Source organism: Typopeltis vanoorti, chromosome 16 (assembly GCF_054136105.1).
Source record: "Typopeltis vanoorti isolate ZY-2024b chromosome 16, IOZ_Tvanoo_1.0, whole genome shotgun sequence".
NCBI classification, from domain to species: Eukaryota; Metazoa; Arthropoda; class Arachnida; order Uropygi; family Thelyphonidae; genus Typopeltis; species Typopeltis vanoorti.
In genome coordinates, this window is record NC_143564.1 from 49,212,805 (window position 1) to 49,239,100 (window position 26,296).

The 26,296-nt window shown below is 35.2% G+C and overlaps 1 protein-coding gene across 1 annotated transcript in view; it reads left to right on the plus strand.

Annotated features, from left to right (window-relative positions):
- Nucleotides 1–26,296, plus strand: part of l(3)80Fj (lethal (3) 80Fj) — a 770,029-nt gene that overhangs the window by 271,098 nt on the left and 472,635 nt on the right. Inside the window, exons 21-22 of the mRNA XM_090405954.1 lie at nucleotides 11,726–11,819; nucleotides 22,296–22,418. Coding sequence (XP_090262080.1) covers nucleotides 11,726–11,819; nucleotides 22,296–22,418 — 217 coding nt within the window. The remainder of the gene's footprint in view (nucleotides 1–11,725; nucleotides 11,820–22,295; nucleotides 22,419–26,296) is intronic.

Here is a 26,296-nt window from a genome sequence, read left to right on the forward strand (position 1 = left end):
ACCAACCATTATTTGTACAATACCTATCATATTTTTCTTTGACCTCATTCACTGACATAGTGCTCACAGCCTCCTCTGGCAATCTATTCTACCGATTCGTTACTTTCCAAGTAAAAAATCTAGTCTCTAGTCTTAATACTCTTACTAATCAAACTGTTGCATAATTTTTGGGGTGTTTTTTTTTTTTTTTTTTTGTCAATCCTATAAAATTCCTTTAGCAACATATCTTTCTATTATATCTTCTCTTTTTTGCATATTGAAAAGCCTAAGAAAAATTGTGCAAGACATACTTGGTGAAGAAGCCAAGTTCACTCCAAATAGAGTTAAAGTCATATTTTCACTTAAATAGAAACAGCTGAGAAATTGTGGGAATATAAAAATATCTGTTGAGTTTTCAATATCTAAAATAGACATTTGAGAAAAGCTATTTAAATGCTACAGCTATAAAAGGGATGTTATATCAATATATGTAGTCTGTATTTAAGTTATAATCAAGTAAAACTGAAGGAGATCGAGGAAGACCGTATGATGTAAAATTAGGTGCGAGAGAATTATGCACTGCCTCCACTGTTATTTATATACATCGATCACATTATGAAGGTTAGTAGCATTAGGCCAGATATCAAAATGGAAGTTCACTTTGGCTCTTTTATGTAGATGATAAATACCTATTTAAGAGTAACAAATTTGTAACAATTTTGACATGAAAAGATAAAAATGAAAATAGGCAAGAACATAGAAAACTTCAGCTGCATTCTCAAGACCCTATAGAACAAATAAAATGTTTCAACTATTTAGGCACAAGTTTTAGTGAAGATGATAAATTAAATGTGGAAATAGACAACAAAGACACCACTCCTCAGCACTCTGCTAGAGGAAACTTCATCAATGGGCCCGCTACCCATTTGGGGAGGTGTTCAGGGGCAGCGCAAAGAAATGGTTCTGCAAAAGGACGGAAATGGCAACGACAACAGCACCAGACTATGGCTTTAGGCAACTGGAACATCTTCTCTCTGACAGGGAAGGAGTTGGAACTGGTTGAGGAAGCCAAGCGCTACCGACTAGACTTAGTCCGACTTTCTTCAACCAAGAGAAGAGGCTCTGGAACTGTCGACCTGGATAAGGGGTGGAAGCTCTACTACTCTGGTGTGAGCCCGACAATGTCTGCTCAGGCGGGTGTGGGAATACCCGCAAGCCCCCAGCTGTCAGACTGTGTTGCTGAGTGGATTCCATTGGGGGGACGGGTATGTGTATTAAGGCTTCAGATGAAAAACCATGATTTGGCTGTGGCGCAAGCCTATGCACCTAATCTGGAGTCAGAATACTCTGCCTTCCTAGAGGAAGTGGATGCTGCTTTTGACAGGGTGGCAGACGTGGAATCAGTCCTGCTAATGGGTGACTTCAATGAACATGTTGGAACAGATGACCAGAAATGGAGGGGTGTGGTTGGGAGGAACGGTGCCCCTGACCTTAATGCGAATGGGTTGAAATTATTGGACTTCTGTACTAATAGCTTGTCCATAATGAATACCTTCTTCCAGCACCGAGAAGTCCATAAGTATACCTGGTATAGGGATACACTAGAACAAAGGTCTCTGATTGACTTCTTTATAGTCTCAGTAGACCTATTTTCCTCAGTGTTGGACGTTCGTGTGAGAAGAGGGGCAGAATTGTCAACTGACCACCACCTTGTTGTGTGCACTCTACGGCTTCAGAAACCAGATGCTACCATCAACGCTGGTAGGCCTAAGCAGCTATACCACGTGAAATGGGAGACATTGGAAAATGAGGCTATGAGGAAGAATTTTGCAGATGACATTTCCTCCAGGTTCAAAGAGATTCCCAAACATACTGCAGATGTTGAGGAGGAATGAAAGCTGTTCAGAACAGCTGTCACTGCCTCTGCACTCTCATGGTGTGGCAGAAAGCGGCTCAGCGTGGCAACAGGCAGTGAGAAAAGGACACCTTGGTGGAACCAAGAGGTCCAAAAAACTGTCCAGGCAAAAAAGGAGTCCTACCTAACATGGCTTAGAGTCAGGTCACCTGAGATGCGTTTGCAGTATGCTGAGGCACGAAGAGCTGCTGCTAAGGCAGTAAAGACAGCAAAGCAGAAGGCTTTGGAATCCTTTGGAGAAAGATTAGATTCATCCTATGCAAATGCAAACAAAGTATTCTGGCAGACCATCCGTTGTTTTCGAGGAAGGAAATCGTGCACAGCAAAGGTAATTAAGGCCTCTGATGGTGCACTTTTAACAACCGAGAAGGATATCCTCCACAGATGGAGGGAATACTTTGAGAGCCTTCTTAACCCAGGTGACCCAGCAGTTGTGGACATCCAAGAGGTGCAGATCGGGGCAATGACTAGTCTCATAGCAGAAGAGGTCCATTTAGCAATAAAATCGATAAAATCGGGCAAGGATGCTGGCGATGATGAAATTCGGCCTGAAATACTAAAAGCCTTAAATCGAGACAGTGTTCTCTGGCTGACTCGAGTGTGTCAGGCTGCTTGGATATCTGGGCGAGCACCAAAGCAATGGCAGACAGGCATAATAATACCAGTCTTTAAGAAGGGAGACCAGAAGGATTGCAGTAACTATTGTGGCATCTCTCTGCTCAGCCTGCTTGGGAAAGTGTATGCTAAGTGCTTGGAAAGATGGTGCAGGAGCATAGTTGAGTCAAAGTTCCAGGAAGAACAATGTGGCTTTCATCCTGGTAGAAGCACAACTGACCAAATCTTCACTTTAAGGCAAGTCTTTGAGAAATCTTGGGAATATGCCAAGAATGTCTACACATGCTTTGTGGACTTGGAGAAGGCATATGACCGCGTTCCTCGGGATAAGCTTTGGCAAGTAGTACAGGAGTATGGAGTGGATGGTCAACTATTAGTTGCCATCAAGTCCCTGTATGAATGCCCAGAGTTTTGTGCGTAAACAGCACAAAGTCTGAACCTTTCACAGTCTCCGTTGGCCTCCGCCAAGGGTGTGTTCTGTCACCCCTCCTTTTCATAATATTTATATACTGGATTGATAGGCACAGCCGAGGCAGTGAGTGTGTCAGAATTGGAAAATGTAGCATTGGACGTCTGCTTTTTTGCAGATGACTTAGTTTTGCTTAGCTCTTCCACAGATGACCTCCAGCAGACCCTGGATAGGTTTGTAGCTGTTTGTGCAGACGCCAGAATGAAGATCAGTGTAGCCAAAACTGAAACATTTGTGGTCTCAAGACAACCATCCCAGTGCACTCTAAATGTAAGTGGAGTCCCAATGAGACAGGTGGAGAAGTTTAAATACCTTGGGTCCATATTCACGAATGATGGAAAATGGGACGTAGAGCTAGATACTTGAATTTGCTTAGCAAGCTCAATATTGCGGGAGCTTGGCCGTTCAGTAGTATTGAATCGGGAGTTAAGCCAGAAGGCAAAGCTGGCTGTCTTCAATACAGTCTATGTCCCCATCCTCACCTATGGTCATGAGAGTTGGGTAATGACCGAAAGAATGCGGACACGAATCCAAGTGGCTGAAATGAGGTTCCTTCGAGGGGTTGTGGGGCTGACAAAACTCAACAGAGTCAGAAGCTCTGCAATTCGGGAAACCCTCAATACTCAACCGCTGCTTCTCTGTGTTGAGAGATCACAGTTACACTGGTACAGGCACCTGGTCAGAATGCCACAAGAGAGGCTCCCTCAGCAGGCCCTCTTTGCCAAGCCAGAGGGTGGGAGGCACGTAGAAGGCCAAGGACTCACTGGATAGATTATATCCAAAACCTTGGGTGGACACGTTTGGGAATCCCACCAGAACACCTGAACTTGGTGGCAGAGGATCGTGACCATTGGAAGTTCTTCTTGAAGCTTTTGCCCCCACAACCCAATTAGGAAGAGTGGGCCTTAAAGATGTATGTATGTATAGACAACAAAATTAGCAAAACTATAGCAGGGAACCAGTTGAATAAATGTATATGATATATGCAACAAATTAATCCAAAATTCTAAATGAGTAGTATACAAGACAGTGTTTAAACCAGATTTAAGTTATGGATCAGAGTTAATTTTGGGATTAAATAAAGCACTGGATCAAAGGTTAGATACCACATAACAGAGCTCTGGGAAAGATTAGGGGGGAAGTCAACATATGGCATCAAATGCAGAATCATATTAAAAATGAAGGCAATATGTGCATTCAATAATGAGCGAGCAGAGCTAATCTAAGGTGGTATGATCACATAAACACAATGGGGGGGGGGGTAATAAAACGAGTGATCGATGTCAAGATAGCAGAAACAAGACCCAGAGGAAGATCTAGGTGGATTGATTCAGTCAGGAGTCTGAAATGTTATATACAACATTATTGGAACTCTTACAGGTAATAGACTAATTTGGAGGAAAACTTGATTGATAATGTAAACTTAATCCTGTATTACTGCCATAGTAGCCTGCATACTCCTTTAAAAGTACACATCATGAAATTTGTGATGATGATAATAATAACCCCAGTCCCTGCTTGTCCATGTGTTTAGCAACCAAGTAATCTGTTTTGGCTACTTTCTGCATGTCCTCTAAACTTCATCTCCCTGTCTAGACTCATTTCTAAACCCTTGGCTTCATCAGAACAGTGTCAATTTAGGCCAGCTGTACATTATGGGTCTGTCTAATCTCAAAGTTGACATTCACCCAAGCTGTATATATCACTTTATTCTTCTCTCATGCTGACTAACTTCTTTTCCTCTTCTCTTTGTAATTGAAGGTGATCAGATTGACTGAACACATCATCTTTGACTGTATCATCTTTCGTTGTTATTTTTCTTTATACTTTTTCATATTGTCATGTTGTGTGCTTTTATGTATGCATGGTTCCTGCCATACATACATAATTGCCAATCTTTTGTGTTGTCACATCGGTATGATTTCCTTGTGTTTCTTGTGATATCATTTCTATTTCTTGCAGTTTTGTTTTATTTTATTTTCTTATACTTTCTTTTGTTATGTTTCTAGATTTCTTTTTTTTTTTATTTTGGATTTCTTTCTGTTATTTTCTCTTATTTCTTTTGTTCTATTTCAGGTGATTTTCATTGTTTTGTTTCCCTGTGATTTCATTTAATAAGCTCATTAATGCTAATCTTGCGTTATAACAAACAGTCTTTGGTTCCTAGGTATTTATGGTAGCAGTTGTGTATACTTTTCTATTCTGTTATTTGATATTCATCAGTCACCAGCTTCATGTCTTTCCACATATGTTCAAATTTATGCAAGAGCATTTCACATGGTGTCCTGCCAAATGCTTATGCAATCTGCATAGTAACTTTATCAAATTCAAAAGTGAGGGAATTACTAAGGCAAGATCTACCCTCCAAAAAGCATGCTACTGCTATAGAATATCGTATTGTTGTCCACTAATGCTTGAATTTTGCCTTTTACCAACTTCTCCAATGTCTTAATCACTGAACTTAACCACTCCTGAGATACTGATTTGCCTATATCTTGGAGACTCATTCATGCAGTGGAACTATTTTGCTCTCTTTCCACTTCATATGCAACCTACCAGATCCCAGACTTAAATTATACAGCTTGGACAGATGAACTGACAATCCCCTTGCATATTTTCTTAAATATAGGTTAATATCCCATATAATCTCACAGCTATATTTGCTTTAAGGTTGTCTGCAATATTGTATGCATCTCCAGTTCATCTTCCTGTATTCTCTCATCTGTCATTGTCACATCTGACACTGCAGTATGGTACACTAGGATGGTATACCCTTGCAAAATGATTACACAGTAACTCAACTGTTTTTCCATGCTATCAGCATTCATTAAAGATATCCACCCATATTCGTTGTTTCTTTTATTTATTACACAGCAAAATAACTCTACATTCTTTGTCCTGCTTGGCTAGCTTTTTGTCACAATCTCTTTTGCCTTCCTTACCATACTGGGTACCCTTCTTGCTTTTGCCTTGTACCACCACTGAGCTTGCTGATCATATCTCTCTCTCTCTCTATATATATACATGTAATGCATCTAAAACTCCTTTTGACTCTGGGTATGAAGTTTTGTACTGTATTTCCATAGTGTACTGATTCATGTTGACATTTCTTGAATAAACTATGTAGAGACAGGAATAAAACAACTAAATTAAGTATTTACAACCTCGCATTTTGCCAGTTCAAGCTAGCATTATTAAAGGCATTTTTAAAATATATACTCAACAGAGACCAGAATTATAATGACCTCCAAATATTCTCTAGTTATTATCCAGAAATTTCAACATGAATCTGGTACTGCTTTTTTCAAACTTCCATTCAATGTTAACATTTTTCTCCTCCATAATTTCATGTCCTGGCACTCTAAGAACAGTCGTCATTTTGTCATAATCACCTGCTTTATAATTCCTTTTCTTAACTGAAAATTCCATGCCTGGCAATCTCTCAGGTCAACTATGTCATTGACCTTGGTTACTGAAAAGTTCTATGATACTGTCACTGATCCAGCACCTGCATCCTGAGTCCCCTCCATTACATGCTGTCTCAAGTAATTAACATATAAATTTAATTTTTATAACCATTCTTCCTTCTCTCCCCTCCCTGACTATAATTTCATTTCCTTGTCGTCTCTTCACACCAGGTAGCCTCAGATGAGCAGCCCTCTGAGTCACTATCCTCTAGATGCACTTGGGTACTTTCTTGGCTGCATTTCTTCTGCCTATCATTCAAACACTATACCACTTGCATTCTCTTTGACTGTGTCATCTTCCATCAACCATATCTCATTAATGCATATAACTTTGGCCAAGTTCAATTCTTTTTCATCTTTTCCAAATACTTCTGGCATTAGTATACATAAACTGCAGTATCCCTTTCATCCCACAATCTCCCTCAAAATTTCTGTTGATTACATCATTCGCTTTCAGAACCTGTGAATATTGCCTTGAAATACTGCCAACGTGGTGTGTTTATTACATATTTCTATATTTGATTTGCTGTCTTCACTTAAAATTTATATCTGAGTTACAAATTTTAAATAATTTCCATACATGAGGTGATGCTGCAAAGGCTATATCAGATCAATAGCTTGTGCTCGAAGTGATCAAGGAAAATATGGTCTGTTGATAATTCTTTTTGATGAGCTAGACATCATATTAATAGGTGGTGCAGAACAAAAGATGAGTGGGAATAGCAGCTTCAGTGAGTCAACAATTCAACTATAAATGTTGGACAGCTGTTTCTTGCAATATTTGATGGGGATGGAGTATGGGTACATGGGGGGGCATTATGGATGCCAGTCAGTTCTTAGCAGTGTCATCGAAATATCTATAGAAAAGACAGTGTGGTAACCATCTGCAAGACCGACTGTGAGGACAGTTTATGAAAGAAATTGTCACTCAACCAAACCATCCTCTTATGAACAGCTTTGAAGAACTTCTAGTGAGGTCTTAGGTGCACCATCTCAAATGTGATAGCATAGCATTCTGAGATTTAATGGATTTGGAATTTGTTGAGAAATCTTCAATGCCAAATTGCTTTGGATCATTGTAGCAGCACAGGTTTCTCCAAACCTTTCCATGGTACATATCCAGAGGAAGTAACATATGCAAGGAAATCTGTGGATCTCGATGATAGAAAGGATATCGATGGTCACTGATTAATTGATAGGTCTCTAAGTTAAAAAAGTGTGACTGATTCCTGTGGAGAGACTGATGTGGTCAAACCAAATAGTTTTAGCACAATTTCCTAATGTTTTGATGACACAATATTCCTGGGATGGGTGGTGATGTGATAGATGATGGATGTTACCTTCCAGTGTGGGTAGATTTTTTTGTAGATAGAAAATGATAAAGATCCACTGGGCATTGGATGATGAGTCAAGGAAGGGCAGACAGTTATTGCTTTTCTTTTCAAGGGTGAAATGGATCCTCATGTGTTGTCTGTTGAGGTGTGCTAAAACATTTGCAAAGTATCCCTGTCATATTGTCAAATACAGAACTTGTCAATGTAGTATAGCTACATTGTGGGCTTGAGAGGGACATAGTCAACATTTAGAAAATATTGTCCTAAACTCACCAAGATGCCTTTGTCACTAAAAAGTCTACATAAGTTCAACATGCATGATAATCAATGGTAAGCATCCATACCAGATATGTGGTATTCAAGTTGGACAGATTCTTCTGACAGAAGGCCACAGGATATAATGTTCTAGGTGGAGATGGAGGTGATTTGCCTTGGTCATTGAATAGCAAAAATTGAAGTTGTCGAAGGAGTTGAATAACAAGAATGATGCCAGGAAGGTCAGCTTTGTGTTTAGGTAGCACAAGGAGCAACTTTTTTATTTTTTTTATTTTCAAAGTCATATCTTAACATTGTTAATAGTTGTGTTGTATATATTCAGCTTATTTCCTTTTTTACCTTCCCCTCTGTATCACTACTTTTCATATCCAATTTGCTGTATTAGTCTTTTAATTTTCATTAAAAGATTATAATTTTCTTAACTCCATAGTTTACCGAAAGTTTGGTATTGGGATTTGACTGTTTAGAGGAATCTATTTAGATAGCCACATTGCAAAGGCAATTTGCTGTTCTGATAAGTGAAGGGTCAGCTAATGATACCGGAAGTACAGCTACGTGGTGTTGGTATTAAGAAGTCAATATGCACTGTCAGTTAATTGAAGAGTCATTTCGAATGTCTGATATACAAGTGATTACTGTAATATCACAAATACAGCAATTACTTGGTTAATTTTGTGTCCAGATAAAATGCATTAAATGAATTTGTACTAATTGTATATGCCATTCAATATGAAAGATTATAATTGGTACACAGACTTGAAAAATATTTGTGTATTTTTTTATTTATTTATTTTTTCGTAGATTGATGGTAACTGGAAAAAGCTTCCTCCAGTTTTGATGGAACTGCATACTTCACTCAATGATAGGCTGATCATTCTTAAATTTGTTGAACATATATCTAATATGCAAAACATCAGGTCAAATTCTTTTATAGTTATCTTCTTCAGCTGCTCAGTCATTTACTTCAGTATTTATGCATTTTCATAAACATTCTCTTCATCTGAGGTTTTCATCATAACTAAGGTTTTCTGAATGTAATTCAGGTAATATTTTAACCTTTACAGGATTTGTTTATTCTAAATCATGTTCCAATGTTATTTCTTCAGTCCCATTATCTGTTTGGAAAGCCAGGATGTCACTTCATGCTATTGTTTATGAATATTTTCAATGAACAATGCACCTGAAAATACTGCAGGCACAAACTTTGACGTTATACCACCTTTGCCACGAATTGCCCCAGTCCTGAAAATACTTCAGGCGCAAACTCTGTTTGCTTACACTTGGATAAGGGATTAAACCAAATATATAATTGGTAGTATAGCCAAGTGAAAAAACTTCCATGAACTATCTCCAATCCAGAGAATTTTAATAAGGTGTTGACACCTTTTGGCAACTGGTATATGATGATATGACTTTTGCATTGCTTCCACCTTAGTATCACCACTTCTGGGTCTTGCTCCCACTGATGAGACTTCAATAAAGGTCGAAACTGATCTGGGTAGTGATCCTTTCCATAATGCATAGCATTATACATACCCATAAGAATGGATATAAGTTGGGCAGAATTCTGTCAATAAAATTGCAGCCTGCCATTGTAGCTTTAAATGCTTGTACAAAAGTTCTTCATAAATAATATGCCTCAAAAGCTGCCATCATCCCTTGGTCTGTAGGCTGTAATAATGATCTATTTGCCATTAAAAATACTTCTTTCACATTTGCATGGAAGTCACCAAGTCCACTGGGATAGCCAAAGGCATACAAAAGCAATAAAGCATTAAAATTAAGATTAATATTCTTTGGTCGCCTATAGTTTTTTATTTGCATGCCAAACATCAAGGAATTAAACTTTCACCTACAGTTAACTTAAACACTCTCCTCTTTGCAGACAACCAAATAATAATTACAAATTCTGAAGATAACTCACAGAAAGCTATTTTAAATCTAAATGAGATATCCAAAGATTATGTTATGATAATATCAATGGAAATATCTAAAACTATGGCCTTTAAAGGACAAGATCCAGCAAGAACTAAAATAGTAATAAATAACAAGATCTTAGAACAGGTGAATTCATTTAACTACCTAGGATGTATGATCACATATGAAAATGAAAAAGATATAAACGTAAAAATTGCAAAATATTTAAAAATAACAGGTGTAATTAACTCTATATTTAAACCAAACCTAGTTCAAAAACAAACCAGGTTAAAAGTATGCAATACATTAGCCTTACTGGTCTTAATGTATGGAAGCGAAATCTGGACAATAAAACAAAAAGACAAAGATTAACAACAGCAGAAATGAAGTTTACGAGAAAAACTGCAAAGTATACCCTATTTGATCACAAAAGAAACGAAGATATTATGAAAGAATTAAACCAAGAACCAGTAATAGAAAAAATTAAAAAATATAAACATAAATGGACGGAACACATTCAAAGAATGAAAACAGAAAGATTACCAAAACAAGCCTTTCTTCATATTTTACAAGCCATTAGGAAAAAGAAAACCAGGACGTCCTCTTAAACAATTCAATGATGACTTCTAAGGCCGGAACAGGCCATGCTAGGCCTAAATCCTTGATATGTATGATGATGATGATGCCAAATTTCTGATAGCAGTTGTTGGTTATAGCCTCTCAGAGCCCTATAAATTCTGTTTACTTATGAGATACTTGCATGGGTTTCAGTTTGAAATCTTCTTCAGCATAACCTCCTGATAACTGTTAATCTTTTGCCACTATACTCAGCTTCAGATTTTTCTTAAAGAGAATGTTTGGAAGGCTTTCATTTTTAGAATAATCCTGTTTTATCAACATGAAATAGTGATAAATATTTATCACTTTTCTATCTATCTCTCATTATAAATCCTCCTCCTTGTATTTCTTTCCAAAAAGTATCTGAAAAATTGTTTGCTGCATTCTATTTATCTTCACTTGTAGATTCACCTGTCATTTAAACATTGTGGCATCTTGTTCAAATTTTTGTGATGGTTGTGCCATTTAGAACTACCAGTAGAAGTTTCTTCAGTTTCTATTTGAATACCATTTTCTTTTACTGCAGTAAAGGGTCTTTCATGCATTTTTAATTGCAGCCTTTGAACTGAAATGATATGATAGATGCTCCATATCAATCATTGCAATGTTTCTACTCTTAGTGGTCTGTAAACTTACTGAAGTTGATTTAACTTTATGTTTTGCACTTTTGACTTATTCATTTTGAAATCTTTTCCTGTTTTTGCTTTACTATCATCAGTTCATATGTTTTTATTTCTTCCAAAGCAATAATCTTTTTCTTTTTTCTACCATGGGCGCAGTTTCCTCCATTCTTTCTTTCATCTATAGTTACTAAGAGATGTTATTAAGTTTTAATTAAAAGTGTGTGTGTGTGTATATATTGATAGAAACAAGCAACCACGTGTGTTTACCTAGTAACTGTTGAAAAAAAAGTAGTTAGTTTCAACAATGTGTGTATTTGTGTTGGCATTCATTTTCTACACTAGTTTCTTGACAGACTTCACATTAGCTGAATTTTAACCCCCCCCCCCCCAAAGTAAAAACTTATTATCAATTTACAAAGCATTTTGAGAAATGTGTTAATCAAGCCTACATTAATTGAAGGATTACTGTATTCTGTTAATACAAAATTATTATTGCTGTTTTGATATTTCAGTCTGAAAGAAAAAGAAGCTAATACGAAAAATATAAAAAGAGAAAGCAAGCTTTACTCATATAAAGAACAGATGGAAGAATTGGAACTAAGAAAGGTATGCACAATTAATTTTAATGCATGATATTGTTTATATTATCAACATTATCAGCATTTACAATTTTTGTAATTAATAGATAATTATTTATGTTAATTTGTTTTACAGTACTGTATAAATTCCTCATTCTGCTTAGATTCCATCGAAAATTGATTGACATAATTATATATGGGATCAGTTCACTCAAGTATGTCTTGAATACATCTTGAATGTTTCTCATCAAGGAAGGAAACAATCATATCATAAAAATGACGCGAGTTTCTTATAGCATTCTTATATGGTGAAATCTTTCATTTTTACAAACTGCAGGCATGTTTATTTTGCAATTGAAATGAAAACAAAAGATGTGACTACATATTGTAAAGCTATTTTTAAATATAATACCAAATTGCATTAGATTCATTCATCCAGAGGGCTCTTACTTTTTTAATCCCAGTTATAATTGGGTGCAGGAGTCATCCATCATCTAGTGCTGAGCCTATGAAGGAAAATAAAGTAGGGATGGGTTGCTGTAAGATTGACCATAAGTACGTCCCATACATCCAGTGTTGTGTTAAGTTCACTGTTAAGAATAATATAAAGCTTAAAACCCTCACAAATTATTATTTTTATTATTTATTATTCCCGACACCTCCAAGGAGTCTGTAGACTCATCGTGGGAGGACACCTACAACTGTCTCAACCACTACACCGAATCTGTACTATGAATCATCTCCATCAACGCCATCTACTGCCCACCTCCACCACAACTAGTATTTTTTTTATATATTTTTTTTTTTGTCTGTAAATTGCGTGTGTTCTGAAGGGACAATTTGTCTGTATTTGTCAAATAGAGTACTAAATTTCTGTTCAGTCTTCATTTCTTTAGTAAGGACACAATCATATCATAAAACACTTAAAAACCCTCAAGAGACAAGACTTCAACAATGGCTTTCTCTATACCTGGAGAATAATACTGGTATTCCAACAGCCGAACATCTTCCACTGGTGCCCACTTGGACTGGAATACTTGGAAAAGCCTCAACAGACTTCAAATGACAGGATGCTGTAAACAAAATGTCATCAAATGGGGCTACCTCACTGGACCAGATAATTGTGAGTGCGGGACAACCCAGACCATGGAACACCTTCTTTCTTGTCTCCTTCTTCAATCACCTTGCACAAAAGAGGACCTTATATCCTGCACAGATAGAGCAGTTGATTGTGCAAGATACTGGAGGAAAATCTAACCATATTTATTGTATATAACTTATGTATAGTTTCTTTTTTCTTCATATTTTACTTATTAGTCCCTGTGTAATTCACCTCCCAAATTTAAGTTGTTCTCATTTGTAACGTATCCTAATTTGTTGTAAATAATGTTGTACCGCTTACTTATTACTGTACCATTTGTGTTTGGATATGAAATAAATAAATAGTCCTTTAGTCTTCACAATCAGAAGAAAAAGGAAATGGCAGGAACCATGCATAACAGAATGAGATTGGAGGAAATGTTATCAAACCGAAAGAATGAAATGCAAGAAATGGAACAGTGGATATCACAGTAAACAGAACAAGGTCATTGTGGGAAATCGTACTTTGAGGAGTCTGCACAAAGGCAAAGGACTGGCAGAAACCAAACATAAAGAACTTAAAGCGACAGCATGAAAAAGCATAAAATGCAAACACCAATGGGAGCCATAAGAAACAATGAAAATGAAAATCCAGAATTAATGTGTAACTTTCACAATGTTACTTTATCTTTATTAATATCACTTAGCTGGGAGCTTCATAATGAACTAAATTTGTGCACACTGTACGATTAAGATCAAAAGTTTATATCTATAATTCTAAATCAGAATGTACTTTAAACTTTTTATATAAAGAATCTTTCAGGCATAAAATGTGCTGTTATTCACACAAAATGGATAGTTTTTTAATTAAACTTTGAATTATAAAAACTGCATTGTGTCATATTTCTTTAATAGTTATCATAGTTAATCATTAGAATAGAGTTACATGATATCACAGCTGAATGTTTAATTACCTAAGATTGGTTAAAGGATAGATATTTTGAAACACATTGTGAGTCATTTTCATTGTATTACAGTTGGAAAATAATAAAATCAGTCAGCAATGAGGGTAAATGGAGAAAAGAATCTTTCCTTGAATGTGTTCATAAGATAACCAAGTAAAAAAAAAAGGATGCTGTGAGGTAAAATCAGGTGTTTGTGTGTGAGTTTAAATCTCATAGTGGGAGGGGGTTATAATATTTAAGCCATATAGTTCTTTGTGATAATTTTCCAAAGATTTGCCATAGAAAGTTTGTAGTAAAGGTTTTGATCAGGGCAACACAAAAGAACACAAGCACTTTCTTTAAAGATAAGGATATTTTTCATATTTATGTGAACATCTGTGTACTAGCTTAGTATCATTCTAAATGAATAAGAAGGAAAGTTTGCAGAAGATGGATGTTGACAAGGAACCATTTAATTCCCTTTTTATAAGAACATCTAAGGAAAATTTAGTTTCATTTGATTTTGTAATGCAGGCTATTGACTTATTGTAAGAAGATTTCTAGTTGTTGCTGAGTGTTTGAATTAAAGTGGATATTGTGTCAAATAATTATTTCATCTAGAAGCTCTCATAGTACCCATCTATAAAAAGAAAAATAAAACAATGTGAGAATTACAGAAGTATTTCTTTCTGAATGTTGTAAGATTTATGCACGTATACTTGAGAAAAAACTAAGCTTGGAGAGGAAGAAACGGGATTCAGGCCAAATAGAAGTTGTCAGGATCAGAATTTAATTTTAAGACAAATAGTTGAAAATCATGGGAATATAACAAAGATCTGTATTTAAATCTCATAGATATGGGGAATGCATATGACATAGTACCTAGAGGGAAACTGTTTAAAATGCTTATTATGGTGTAAATGTGGCATCATATCAAGCAATACTTGTCTATATTTAAGCTGTACGTCAGCAGTTATAATTGTAGGAGTTACAGTAAGATGGTTCGATGTTAAATCAGGTGTGAGATAAAGTTGTACATTATCTTTACTGTTATTTATCATTGTATGTATCATATCATGATACATACAGATGATGAATTCAACCTCATATATCACAGTAAGTGGTATTCAACCTTGATACCACAATTGGATTTGTTCATCTTAGCTCTTTACTTTATGCAGATAATGTTATACTTCTATATAAATCTAGTATAAATATGCAGGATTCACTGACTAAATTGAATAACTGTTGTCATAAACTTTGTATGAAAATCAGCAATTAAACAAAAAAGACACTGAAAATAGGCAGATATATTGTAAACATCCATTGCATCCTGAATGGAGAATCTATAGAACAAGTAAAGTATTTCAGCTATTTAAGCATAATTTTTAGTGCAAATGGCAAATTAGATATGAAAATAAACAACAGAATTAATAAAGCTGGCATAGTAGGAAGTCAAATGAATAAATTTATCTGGAATAAGGGAGAAATTAGACAAAACTAACTGTATACAAGACAGTGTTCAAATCAGTTTTAATGATTGATTTTAGAACTGGATTAGAAATAAAACATTTGACCAAAAACTAGAGTCCATAGATATTAAAATTCTCAGAAAGATTAAGAAAGTGAACAAATGGCATCAATGACAGTGTCATATTAAAAATGAGGCTAGCTATTAGGAAAGAATTGATGTTTGCATTCAGGAATGTATTTTCAGAACTAGTCTCAGGTGGTCACTTAAACAGAATGGGAGAGGAAAGTTTGGAATAACAATCCATTCTTCACTAGGTTGGCAGGGGAAAGATCCAGAGGAAGACCAGGTTGATTGATACAGTAAAAAAGTACCTTAGAAGACAGAAATGTAATAATATTGAAGTTTTGACAGATAAGATTAATCGAGGAAAATTTTCGATCAAAAGTTTGTAGTAATGATGTACCTTTCATTTAGTACTATCATAATATCCTATACGCTCTCTAGGGTATATGTCAGGAATTTGGTGACAATGTTGAAACTTAATAGTAATACTACTATTACTAGTTCAAATTTTGACTAAAATTTGTTTGCACCAAATAATGTAAAGAAATTGCTTGTGGACTCTCATGTGAATGAGAAGTAGGAGGAATCTAATAGCACGAATGAAGTGGAAAAAACCATGTAGCATTATATGAGGATTCAGTGAGATTCAGAAAAGAAGGAATCTGTTTGAGTATGTGAAAATTGTGATTTTGATAGTTTAGAGTGTTTCCAAAAAGGAGATTTACAAAGAGTAGTCAGAAAACAGATTGAAGTGCTAGCAATAATGGTAATATAAATGGAATGGGAAGAAAGCTTAGGCAAGAGTTCATGAAAATTAATGGTGAAACGAAGCACCTGGAGGTTGAAATTGATATCTAAAGAAGCGGTGTGAATCAGGAGTGAATTAAAAATATATGCAAAGAATTTTCATTATGTGTAAAAGTACTAAAATTTCATCTATGAAATTAAGTTTTTTATTTACGAACTTTGTGTTAATCAAATGTGTATCACATGAGGTGTTACGTCATCGAGTCTCAATGTTAGCACTTTCCAAATATGAAAATATTGAGCACCACACGTGTGTACTGTGCAGAGTCCAAGGCATATATAAGTTCTTGCATCACAAATGAGAGTATTTAGGGTTTTTCCAGTCCAGTTCCTTCCCTGGATCCACTGCCATGTGAAATTTACTTTTGGCCACAGAGTCTTGCATCAGGAGGGCAGCACAAGTTGCCACAGAGGGCTCATCACAGAAATCATTCATTGAATGAATGCTTTTTGTGATGATCATTTCTGAGCTGCCACATTAATGATTAATAGGCTCCGAAGGTCAAAGAATAGTGAACAGAAGACAGAAAATGGCAGGAAAGAAAGGACAGGCATACAGTCAGAAGAAAGAAAGATCATGTAGACAAAGGAATCAAGTAAGGACTGTAATGAATGAAGGTGGTATATAAAGTTTAAACCATTGTAAGTACATAGAAATATATGTAAAAAAACTTCCAAACAATTCACATTGTGTGTTTTGCTTCACAGTCAGTTGTATTAATGTAAATATTATCATAAATTGAATAAATTCGTTAAATTATAGAGTGTGAGCAAAAGTAATAAAGTCAGATAAGTTATAACATAAAGTAACAGATAGATAGAGCAGACAAATTATAACACAGTGTAAAATGGTGTGTAACATATAGAAAGGAGGCAGCTAATAGGGTAATTAAGAGTTAAAGATTATGATTCATAGTGACACCACTTCCTCATCTCCACTTATTAATATACTTTTTATCTCAGCAACAATGAGTGTGATGTAATGTGATATGCAGTCAGAGTTGTATGAAATGTTGATTGGGATAGATGATTATAAGGTTGTGGAAATAGATACTATTTTGCTATGTATTTTTAAGGAATGTACAAAAGAGTTAGCTGTGCTCTTGACCTGGTTCTTTAGTGAAAATCTTGCAGTGAAAAGGCCTAATGGAAAGAAGACGGGATAGTATCAATCCTATAAATATGGTTCTAGGATAGAAGTTTCCCATTAGAAACCAGTCTATATATCTGTAGTTGTAGGCCAAGTATTGGAGAAGTTAGTCAAGAAGACTACAGGAATGGGTTTCAAGTATGCTTACATAAAGTTTACCTGGAACACTCAGTGAATTTCCTTTGTAATTTTCATTTTCAGTTTTACTGTCCTTTTTTATAGATGAAAAAAATTTATATGGAATTTGACATTATGAAGAGTCCTGAATGATGCTAGGCATCCACTGTAAAACTTTTTTACCTTCATATTTGAGACTACTAGTCAGATATCATCTGCTCCAGCTGCATTTCCACATTTCAAATTGTTGAAATTACCTATCAATACTGATAGATAATCAGGATTACCTATCAGTATTGATAGGTAATCCTGATTACATTTGTCTTGCTTATTTTCTGCCACAGTGATGACACTGCTTGTTTCATTTAGTAGTCTTTCAGAGTAATTATCCCTAGACATCTAGAATGTCTTTGTATTCAGTTTGTTTATCACCTTTATCATCTCTGATTCCTTCTACAGTACTTTCCTCCATTTTGAAGTTTTTTCAGTAGCCTTCAGAATATTTTCTGCCTTTCTAATATTTATTTTCAATGTTCTTACCAAAGACTTTTCATGACTTTTGTTTAGTAACTTTTACACACTGCTTTGTTTTCTTTCATTTTTCTCTGTAGTTCTTTTGAGAAAATATGGAGAAATAGAATACATGCTTAGTTGTAGGAAATTTTTACCTGCTTTCTTCTTTTACATGGCTACCACTATTTTTCAGAGTCCAGCATGGATTTCTTAATTTCTTATTCTTGCATACAACCCCATATGCCACTCTTGCTGAATTGATATTTTTCTCAGTCTCCAAATTTGGTTCTTGTTTTGAAACACTTTCTCTTTCTTGAATAATTCTCATATTTTTGAGTACTCTTCACCTGTTAAAGCTGCTAAACATTTAAAACATTGCACTTATTTTTCCTTTAAATATAAAATTCACTTTTATCCTGCAACTAAATGGTGATGATCTTCTGTTTTAATTCCCTGGTATACTCTAGTTTCTACAACCAGCATTAACTTGTTGCTATCATCGGCAAGCTTTTTCTTGTGTCTTGTCTCTATGTGAATTTCATATCTTTATGGTGGTAGCAATGACTAGCTGATATCCTGAACAGAATTCTGGCAGATACTTATTATCTGTTTTTTCATAAATCTCTCAGAACTCTCTATGTGTTGTGTTCATTTTGTTATTCTATTGTTCAGCGCTTTAACAAGGATCAACCTTTCCTTCTTGTGAGCTGCCACCTCTGATTACTGAAGAAATTTCCCTTCTTTTTTTAGTTGACCTTTCGGTAGAATCCTAGGCAGAAATAAGTCAATTGTCCAGTGATTTCTGCCAACATTTTCAACTTTGATCTTTATCCATATCACTCTACTTGAAATTGTCTGCAATTCAAGAAGACTGTTTTTTATATTTGAATACTATTGCTACTTCTTGAGGAGGGACTCATGATTATAGGGTCTTTAATGTCTAGAAGTTATTTAGAAGAATCTCCTATTTTTTATTATTATTTCATTTCTTCTTAACAGTTAAGTCAACTTAGTACTTTTTATTCAATCTTCTCTCAGTTTTGGTCCACAGCAGGTGTGCAGCACTCTGCTTTATGAAAATAGATTTTCATTAACTCAAAGATCATTTCGGTTTGTTGATATATAACCGAACTATGTTACAACTACTAGTTTGATAAATGTACGTGTTGTGGCATTTGGTTAATTAATGTATATTGTTAACCCTGTAATAAATTTAGTTTAATCCTTTATCCAAGTGTAAGCAAACAAAATTTGCGCCTGACGTATCATCAGGACTGAGGCAACTCGTGGTAAAAGTGGACCAAGCTCTCATCACTCCTCGTCTCAGTATCTCCCATATTGCAAAGCACATATCGGACATGTATAATGCTATGCATTAAGGGAAGAGCCACTACCCAGACTGGTTTTGACCTTTATTGAGGTCTGCTCCCACTGACGAGACCTCAATAAAGGTCGAAACCGGTCTGGGTAGTGGCCCTTCCCTTAATGCATAGCATTATACATGTCCGCAACGAGATGTGCTTTGCAATATGGGAGATACTGAGACGAGGAGTGACGAGAGCTTGGTCCACTTTTACCATGAGTTGCTTCAGTCCTGATGATACTTCAGGCGCAAATTTTGTTTGCTTACACTTGGATAAAGGATTAAACTAAATGTATTATAGTCTAACCAAGTGGGGGGGGGGAATTCCAACATTGTTAACCCTGGTTTTATTTTGCATATATTCACGAGACTCTGTGCCATGCTTTTCTGTGATTTTCAAAACATCACTGATGTTTTTATCTGAAATATTTGGTTTTCCTAATTCTTAGTTAGGGATGATTTTAACATCAAGGTTTTATTAAATCATCTTTAGACTAGTTTTTATTGGTGGTTGTGACATAATAGTTTATTAGACACTGTATTTACAAGAATAATTTCTTTGTTGACAAATGGCCATTCAACAATCATTGGTACCATACTGAAATATAAGCTCAAGGAGTCAACTGCAAGTTCTACCCACAGTAACACCCACTGACTGTGGGTGTTACTGCAGGTAGTGTTGTGATTGTGCAGCACTCACTGACTGGGTGCTACACAGGATAATATGTAAAAACTGCCATTTGTAGGAATTCCTAGTCAAGCCAGTTTTTCCTGGTTGGTCTTTAGAACTCTGTGTTTGTGGTACCATGAACATTGAACTCCAAGAGGTATCTGAACATTCTGGATAATACAGTGTTTCTTACTTTGTAGCCTTTCTATGGAACGGACCATTTTTTTTTTTTTTTTCAGCAAGACAATGCACTGTCAAGGCTGCTGCTGTAACTGCATGATTTGTGGACATGAATGTCACCACACTCGACTGTCCTCCGCAGATCCCTGATCTCCACTCCATTGAACATCTTTGGAACGAACTCGAATGTCTGGTGAGGTTGAGATATATCTGCTCCACAACAATCCAGGACCTCCCCATGCCTGCAGGAAGAATGGTCCAAGTTCCCATTGATTGTATGGTATGCTTGTGGAAAGTGTGCTCTGTAGGATTGTTTCAGTCATCACAGTGAAATGAGGACCTATATCTTATTAAGATGGGTGCCATAGCTGTTTGTTTGCACACTGGGGTGTCTGTAGACTTTTTTCCAGTCAGTGTATTTCATTCATATGGCTAGTCTGGTGGTAAATTTTATTTTACATAGTTGTAAGAAATAGTGTTTTTTGGCTTTCTTAAAATTTAATCTTATTATCAAATACATTTTTGTTCATCCAAGTACAAGGTTCATTTTCAATGAACCTTGCTTTTGGAATGCTTCACTTGGATATCAAACATAAGGTTGGGTGAAGAGGATCCAGAGACAAGTGACCAAAGCAGTAGTAGATTTATGAAATGCTCATTATAATAGGTTGAGGATTTGTTGGTTACAAAAAAAAAAAAAAAGAGGACACTAGATGACAGACTGAAAAGGGGAAATAAAATTTACTTAAAGGTTTTTATAGGATTGATACAAATGAAATATGATACATCACTAATGGGGGAAAGAACTAGGTGCTAAACCATGGAAATTGAGCAAGTATGGTAAAGGGTTGAGGACAAGACTTTTTGCTTGGAGAGTGGGGAATATGTCTAATGAATTTGCCAGCATTAGTTGATTGCTTGGTGAATGAGTTCAAAGCAAAGTTTGTGTAAATGTTGGTTAGTGCTTGTCCTCTCTTAATGAGTCTGTGCACCCCATGGAGATGCCCATGTAGTAATAATAATAAGTAGGATTGGTTAGAAAATATTAACTCTTTTCTAGGAAAAGTGATTGAATGTCTTAAATTGGTAATTTTATTTGATCTTGATCATTGGCTACATGTTTAAGGCTGAACTAACTCTACTGTTCGAAATTTTATACTAGCCATTCTCTAATGTAGGACTAGAAGTATTCTTCTAATACTAAGAATATATAATACATTATTTAAAGTATGAGATTATAAGAGATTTTATTGAAGAAGAAATTTCAAATCCAAAATTAATTAGTAGTGTTATTTTTTACTGTTGGGTGATAGTTGCATTCCAACTGGCATAGACGCAATTAATGTTGTGTGCAAGCCATCTTATATCTTCTTCCAGTTAAAATCTCATGTTTCAGAAGTTTGTGCTGAGATATATTAATGCTGTCCCATGTTTATAAGTAATAACAATAAATAACAAATGCATTTTGGTACTAATTTTCTTAAATGAAATGAGAACATTTATTAATCATGTTTTTTGCAAAGCTTGGATTAACATACTCGGTAATTAATTCAGAAAGATATAGTTATTAAATAAACATGATAAAATACAAAACAGTATAAATTGCGCTAATATAGTTATTAAATAAACATGATAAAATACAAAACAGTATAAATTATGCTACTCAGAGAATGCTCCTTTAGCTGTACAGTTAAATCAAATTTTTTAATTTTCTTTATTTTTAGACAGCATGGAGTATGTACAATAGTGACACATATTAGACATACATGAATCTAAATAGGCATTTAATTTCTCTCAGACTGTCTTTTTTTCATATTCACACACACTTTTATGAACAGACATTATTATCCAGAATTAAAAACAAAAACATTCTAGTGTAAGAAAGATATCTGTTTAATGGGTTTCTGTGTAAGTCTATCCTTTTTCTAACTTTACAAAATATCTCAAGTTTGGTCACATAATATAAAATAGGTCTTTATGTTAATTACCCATTCTATATTATGTGACCTTACAACACTGTTAAACTGCTGATTGATAATTTTTTTTTTTTTGTGTGTGTGTGTGTGTGTGTGTGTGTGTGTGTGTGTGTATATATATATATATATATATATATATATATTTAATGAATATCCATTTATTTTAGGAAATAGAAGAAAGAAAAAGAGCCAAAGGTTTAATTAAGGAACCAGAACTAACCAAGAAACAAGTAGAAGCAAAAAAACTGCAGTTAGAAAAAGAAAATAGCATTCGTAAAGATGTTCAAAAGGTTGGTATTGCTTGATACTATAAACTTATATATGGTATATTTGGAAAGTGTTCTATAGTATTTGTACATCTAAAAAAAGTGTATAAAAAATTTAAAAAAGAATAATTGTCCAGCAGTTTTTGGGGTGGGGACTACACATTAAAATATACAAATGTCATGAAGAATGACTGAGTAGTTAGCAGTCTTTATCTTCCATCTATTGGGATGTAGTTTTAATCTCTATGGTATGGATATTTGTATTCTTTAGATATTAGATAATTTTTGTTACCAGGTATGACTATCACCTTGCTTACTTGGAATTCGGGAGCAACTTGCATAGGTCCAGGTCTCTAGAACTTGGTAAAATAATCAACTAAATATTATTATTTACTTGATTATTTAACCTTTGCCCTTATCACTAATACCACAGTTTGGTTAGTTGAACTGATATGAAAAAAATAAATAAAAGAAATTGCAGGCTGTATTTTTAATATATGCCATCAAAATGATCATACCCACATTGGTTAAATAGCGATGGAATTCAGAACCTTTTCATATCGTACTGTAAAATAATTTGCAAATGTAGTTAGATCAGCAATCATGCGGTTGTGTCTTTCTTTGTGTTTATAAACTTTATAAGAAAATAGCAAAATAATCAGTGTTATTAATTATAAAATCTAACAATTTGAATAAATCAGGAGAACAGCTTATATTAATTCCAAGAAAACCCAAAGAAATGTTTCCGAACAAAGATAATAACATTATTACATCAGATTCCTGCAGTTGTAAGTTGTATAGGTTATTCTTAGCATCTGATGAAGAATTGAAATAATGGAATAGGATTACTCAAGACTTTACGGAGTTGAATGGTGCATGGAGAATGGTTGGTGTGTTTAGTTTATAAATAAGTCGTAATTTAGTTTATAATTGATGATATTGTGTAATATTTTTCAGATTTAAATTATTGAAAGATAATGTAGAAAATGAAGAGAGGAATATGGAAATAAGTGAAGAAAAAAATAGTAGCAAGCTAGCTTTAATGAGTGAAATAGCATACTTAATGTGCACAGGCCAGGGTATGAGCTGAAGTGTTGTTTTCATGACTCCTACCTCTGAAAGGTATTTATAAACCTATAATGCATTTGTACAGTGGTTGGATTAAGGTTTTTTTTAGTCAGACTTAGTACTCCCCCGTACTTTACTTTGAATGGAGTATTGGTTCAAATCCTGCAGTGGGCATGAATGTTTATGATATCTCTAGGTAGCAGATGAATTTCATTTCTCCACTTGGTCTGAAGTGGCTGGAAAAAAAGTTCCATGTTCGGTCTCTAGAGCAGGGTTTTTGTATTTTTATTGAGTTTTTTACATCAGTAACCCTGCTCTAGAGACCAAACATGGAACTTTTTCCAAGCCACTTCAGGCCTCTAATAAGTGGAGAAGCGAAATTCATCTCCCACCTTAAAGACGATCATAAACATTCATGCCTTCTGTGGGATTCAAATCTACACACTACTTAAATTGGGGAAGGGGGTGCTAATCAAAGTAGTTCAACAGAAAAGGCACAAGCCAGTAGGAGAGCAGATACAATTACCACTTGGCTAATCTGAAATCAGACTGGCAAGCAGTGTGGTAGAGAATAATAAAAAATTAGAGTTGGAAGGGAAAATTAGATAAGTATTAATGAGGGAAATTCCAACAATGGTTGGTCGATTGGAAGAGTCTCTGCTACTAATGGCGCATGCAGAAAGTTAAGTAAGTCTGAGCGCAGTTAGTAGTTGGGAGAAGATGAATCATTTGATGCTGCTGGCACTCTGCTGAGGACTGGCCATTCTCACAGGGTTAACTTTGGCCTGTAAACTGGCATATGTCAGACCTCTGTGCTCTGGAGGCACATGGGGATATGACAAAATCATGAGTGAAATGTCATATACTAAAGAGACAATCTATTAGAGTACTGCAATTAGGAGTAAGTTTGTTACAAAATCACTCCTTTGGAGTGTAATGTAAAGGGTAAATATATTACCAGTGATGCCATTTTTCAAAAAGGGAAAGAATGATTTATGACTTTGTTCCTAATGAATGATTTAGAAGGTGAAATCTATAGAGTGTGGTTGGGTTAGGCTATTTTGGATATATGGCCGAATCAACACAGGCTATGAAGTCTGCATATTATGTCTATTAATTGCATGGGTTCTTCTGGGGAGTGTGACAGGATATGAAAGAATTATTGGCAGAAAGGAAAAATAAGTGTAAGATTAAATTTGTAAGTCTCTTGCAAGGTATAATAGAATTGAATAGAGTTGAAGAGCCGTGAAACAGTGCAGAAATTGAGTAGGCTCCCTTAAAGGGAGTGAATGAGTGCAAGATCATAAAAACTTAATGCAGATTCTCAGGTCTCAAGTTTGAATGAGCTGCTCATTAAAAGATTCAAAGATACCCGTGACAAGTGTACTGCTATGCATATGTGTAGTATCAAGAATGAAGGTGAGATTGGCTGGTTAGCTTAATTGATTAAAAATTGTTGGTATTAGATACTTAGTTAACAAAGGAAGATATTGCCAAAGGATTAGAATGTAAAGGATGCTGGATTTTTTTGGAGGATAGAGTAGGCTTGGGAGGGAGGGGTGCTAATGACAGCAGAGAAATTACAACTGACAAAAGTAGTTCGACAGAAAGGCATAATTGAAGGCAGTAGTATGTTTTGAAGTATTTGGTGTGAAACAAAAACCTAGGAAATATATATACGCATTTATTCGTTTACTAACAAGCGAGAGCGGTGAGCGCTCCGATTCTGATCTGCGCACCGCTTTGAATAATAGGCTATATCTTCGGGAATTTTTCGAATTTCTTGATAAAAAGTTAGGAACAGATTTTTAAAAGTACATACTTTTAGAAAATAATATTAAAAAATCGATTTTTTTTGATCCTCTAAATAGTACTGCCTCCTTAAAACTATTAAAAAACTTACAAATTAGCAAAAAGAAAATGCCATAGAGGAAAAACCTGACGTGATAGAGAAAAATGGGTTTGATATTTGAAATCAGTGCACCGAAATTAGTAAAAAACAAGTGTGAGATCTTAATCAGCAGAAAAAAAAATTTTTTTTTTTTGTTGGCCAGTGTAATTACAGATGGATAGGGTTAATAATTACTGATGGTTATGGAGGTTACAAAAGTATTTTGAAATAGTTGAATTACTGGGTGATCCCTTTTGCAGGTGCATATTATCCAGGTGGAGATAATGCAGTGACTGAAATCGAGGCAAGAAGTAGATGAACTGGAGGTGTTTTGAACATTAAGAATGTGTATACACCCATGGGTTTTTAATGTGTCATTCTCATGCCTGTGGTAAATCGATGTCAGGTGTAGGCAGAGGTTAAGCAAAAAGTAATCTATTGATAAATTATAGAAGGCTGGTCCACAGAACCATAGAAGATGAAATGAAAGATGAACAGTATCATTGAGTCAGCAATTGAACTGAAGTTGAATATTTAGCATCTCTTGCTCATGCATTACAAGATTAACAGAAATGGAGGCATGACAGATTCTAGGTCTGCTGAACATGTCCATGGCAAAATCTGTAGTAGAGACATATTGTAGAAACTGTCTGTGAAACAGTGGCTGAAGAGTTTCAGGCAAACTACTCTCTGCTGGATATCATCAAGAATTTTTATTATTCAGATGATGATTTTGATTCAGTATCGCAAATGTGAGTCCAGTTTTTCCAAGATTAGATGGAATTGGGAATTTGTGCAGAGTTAGTAACTGGACACATAAATTAGTAAGGAGTTTTATTGAACTCAAGGATGTTGTGCAAGCCGTGTTTGTAGCAGGAAAGGTCAAGTATGAGTCCAAGAAGAGAAATCTATTGACTGTTGATCTGCACATTATCAAACTTAA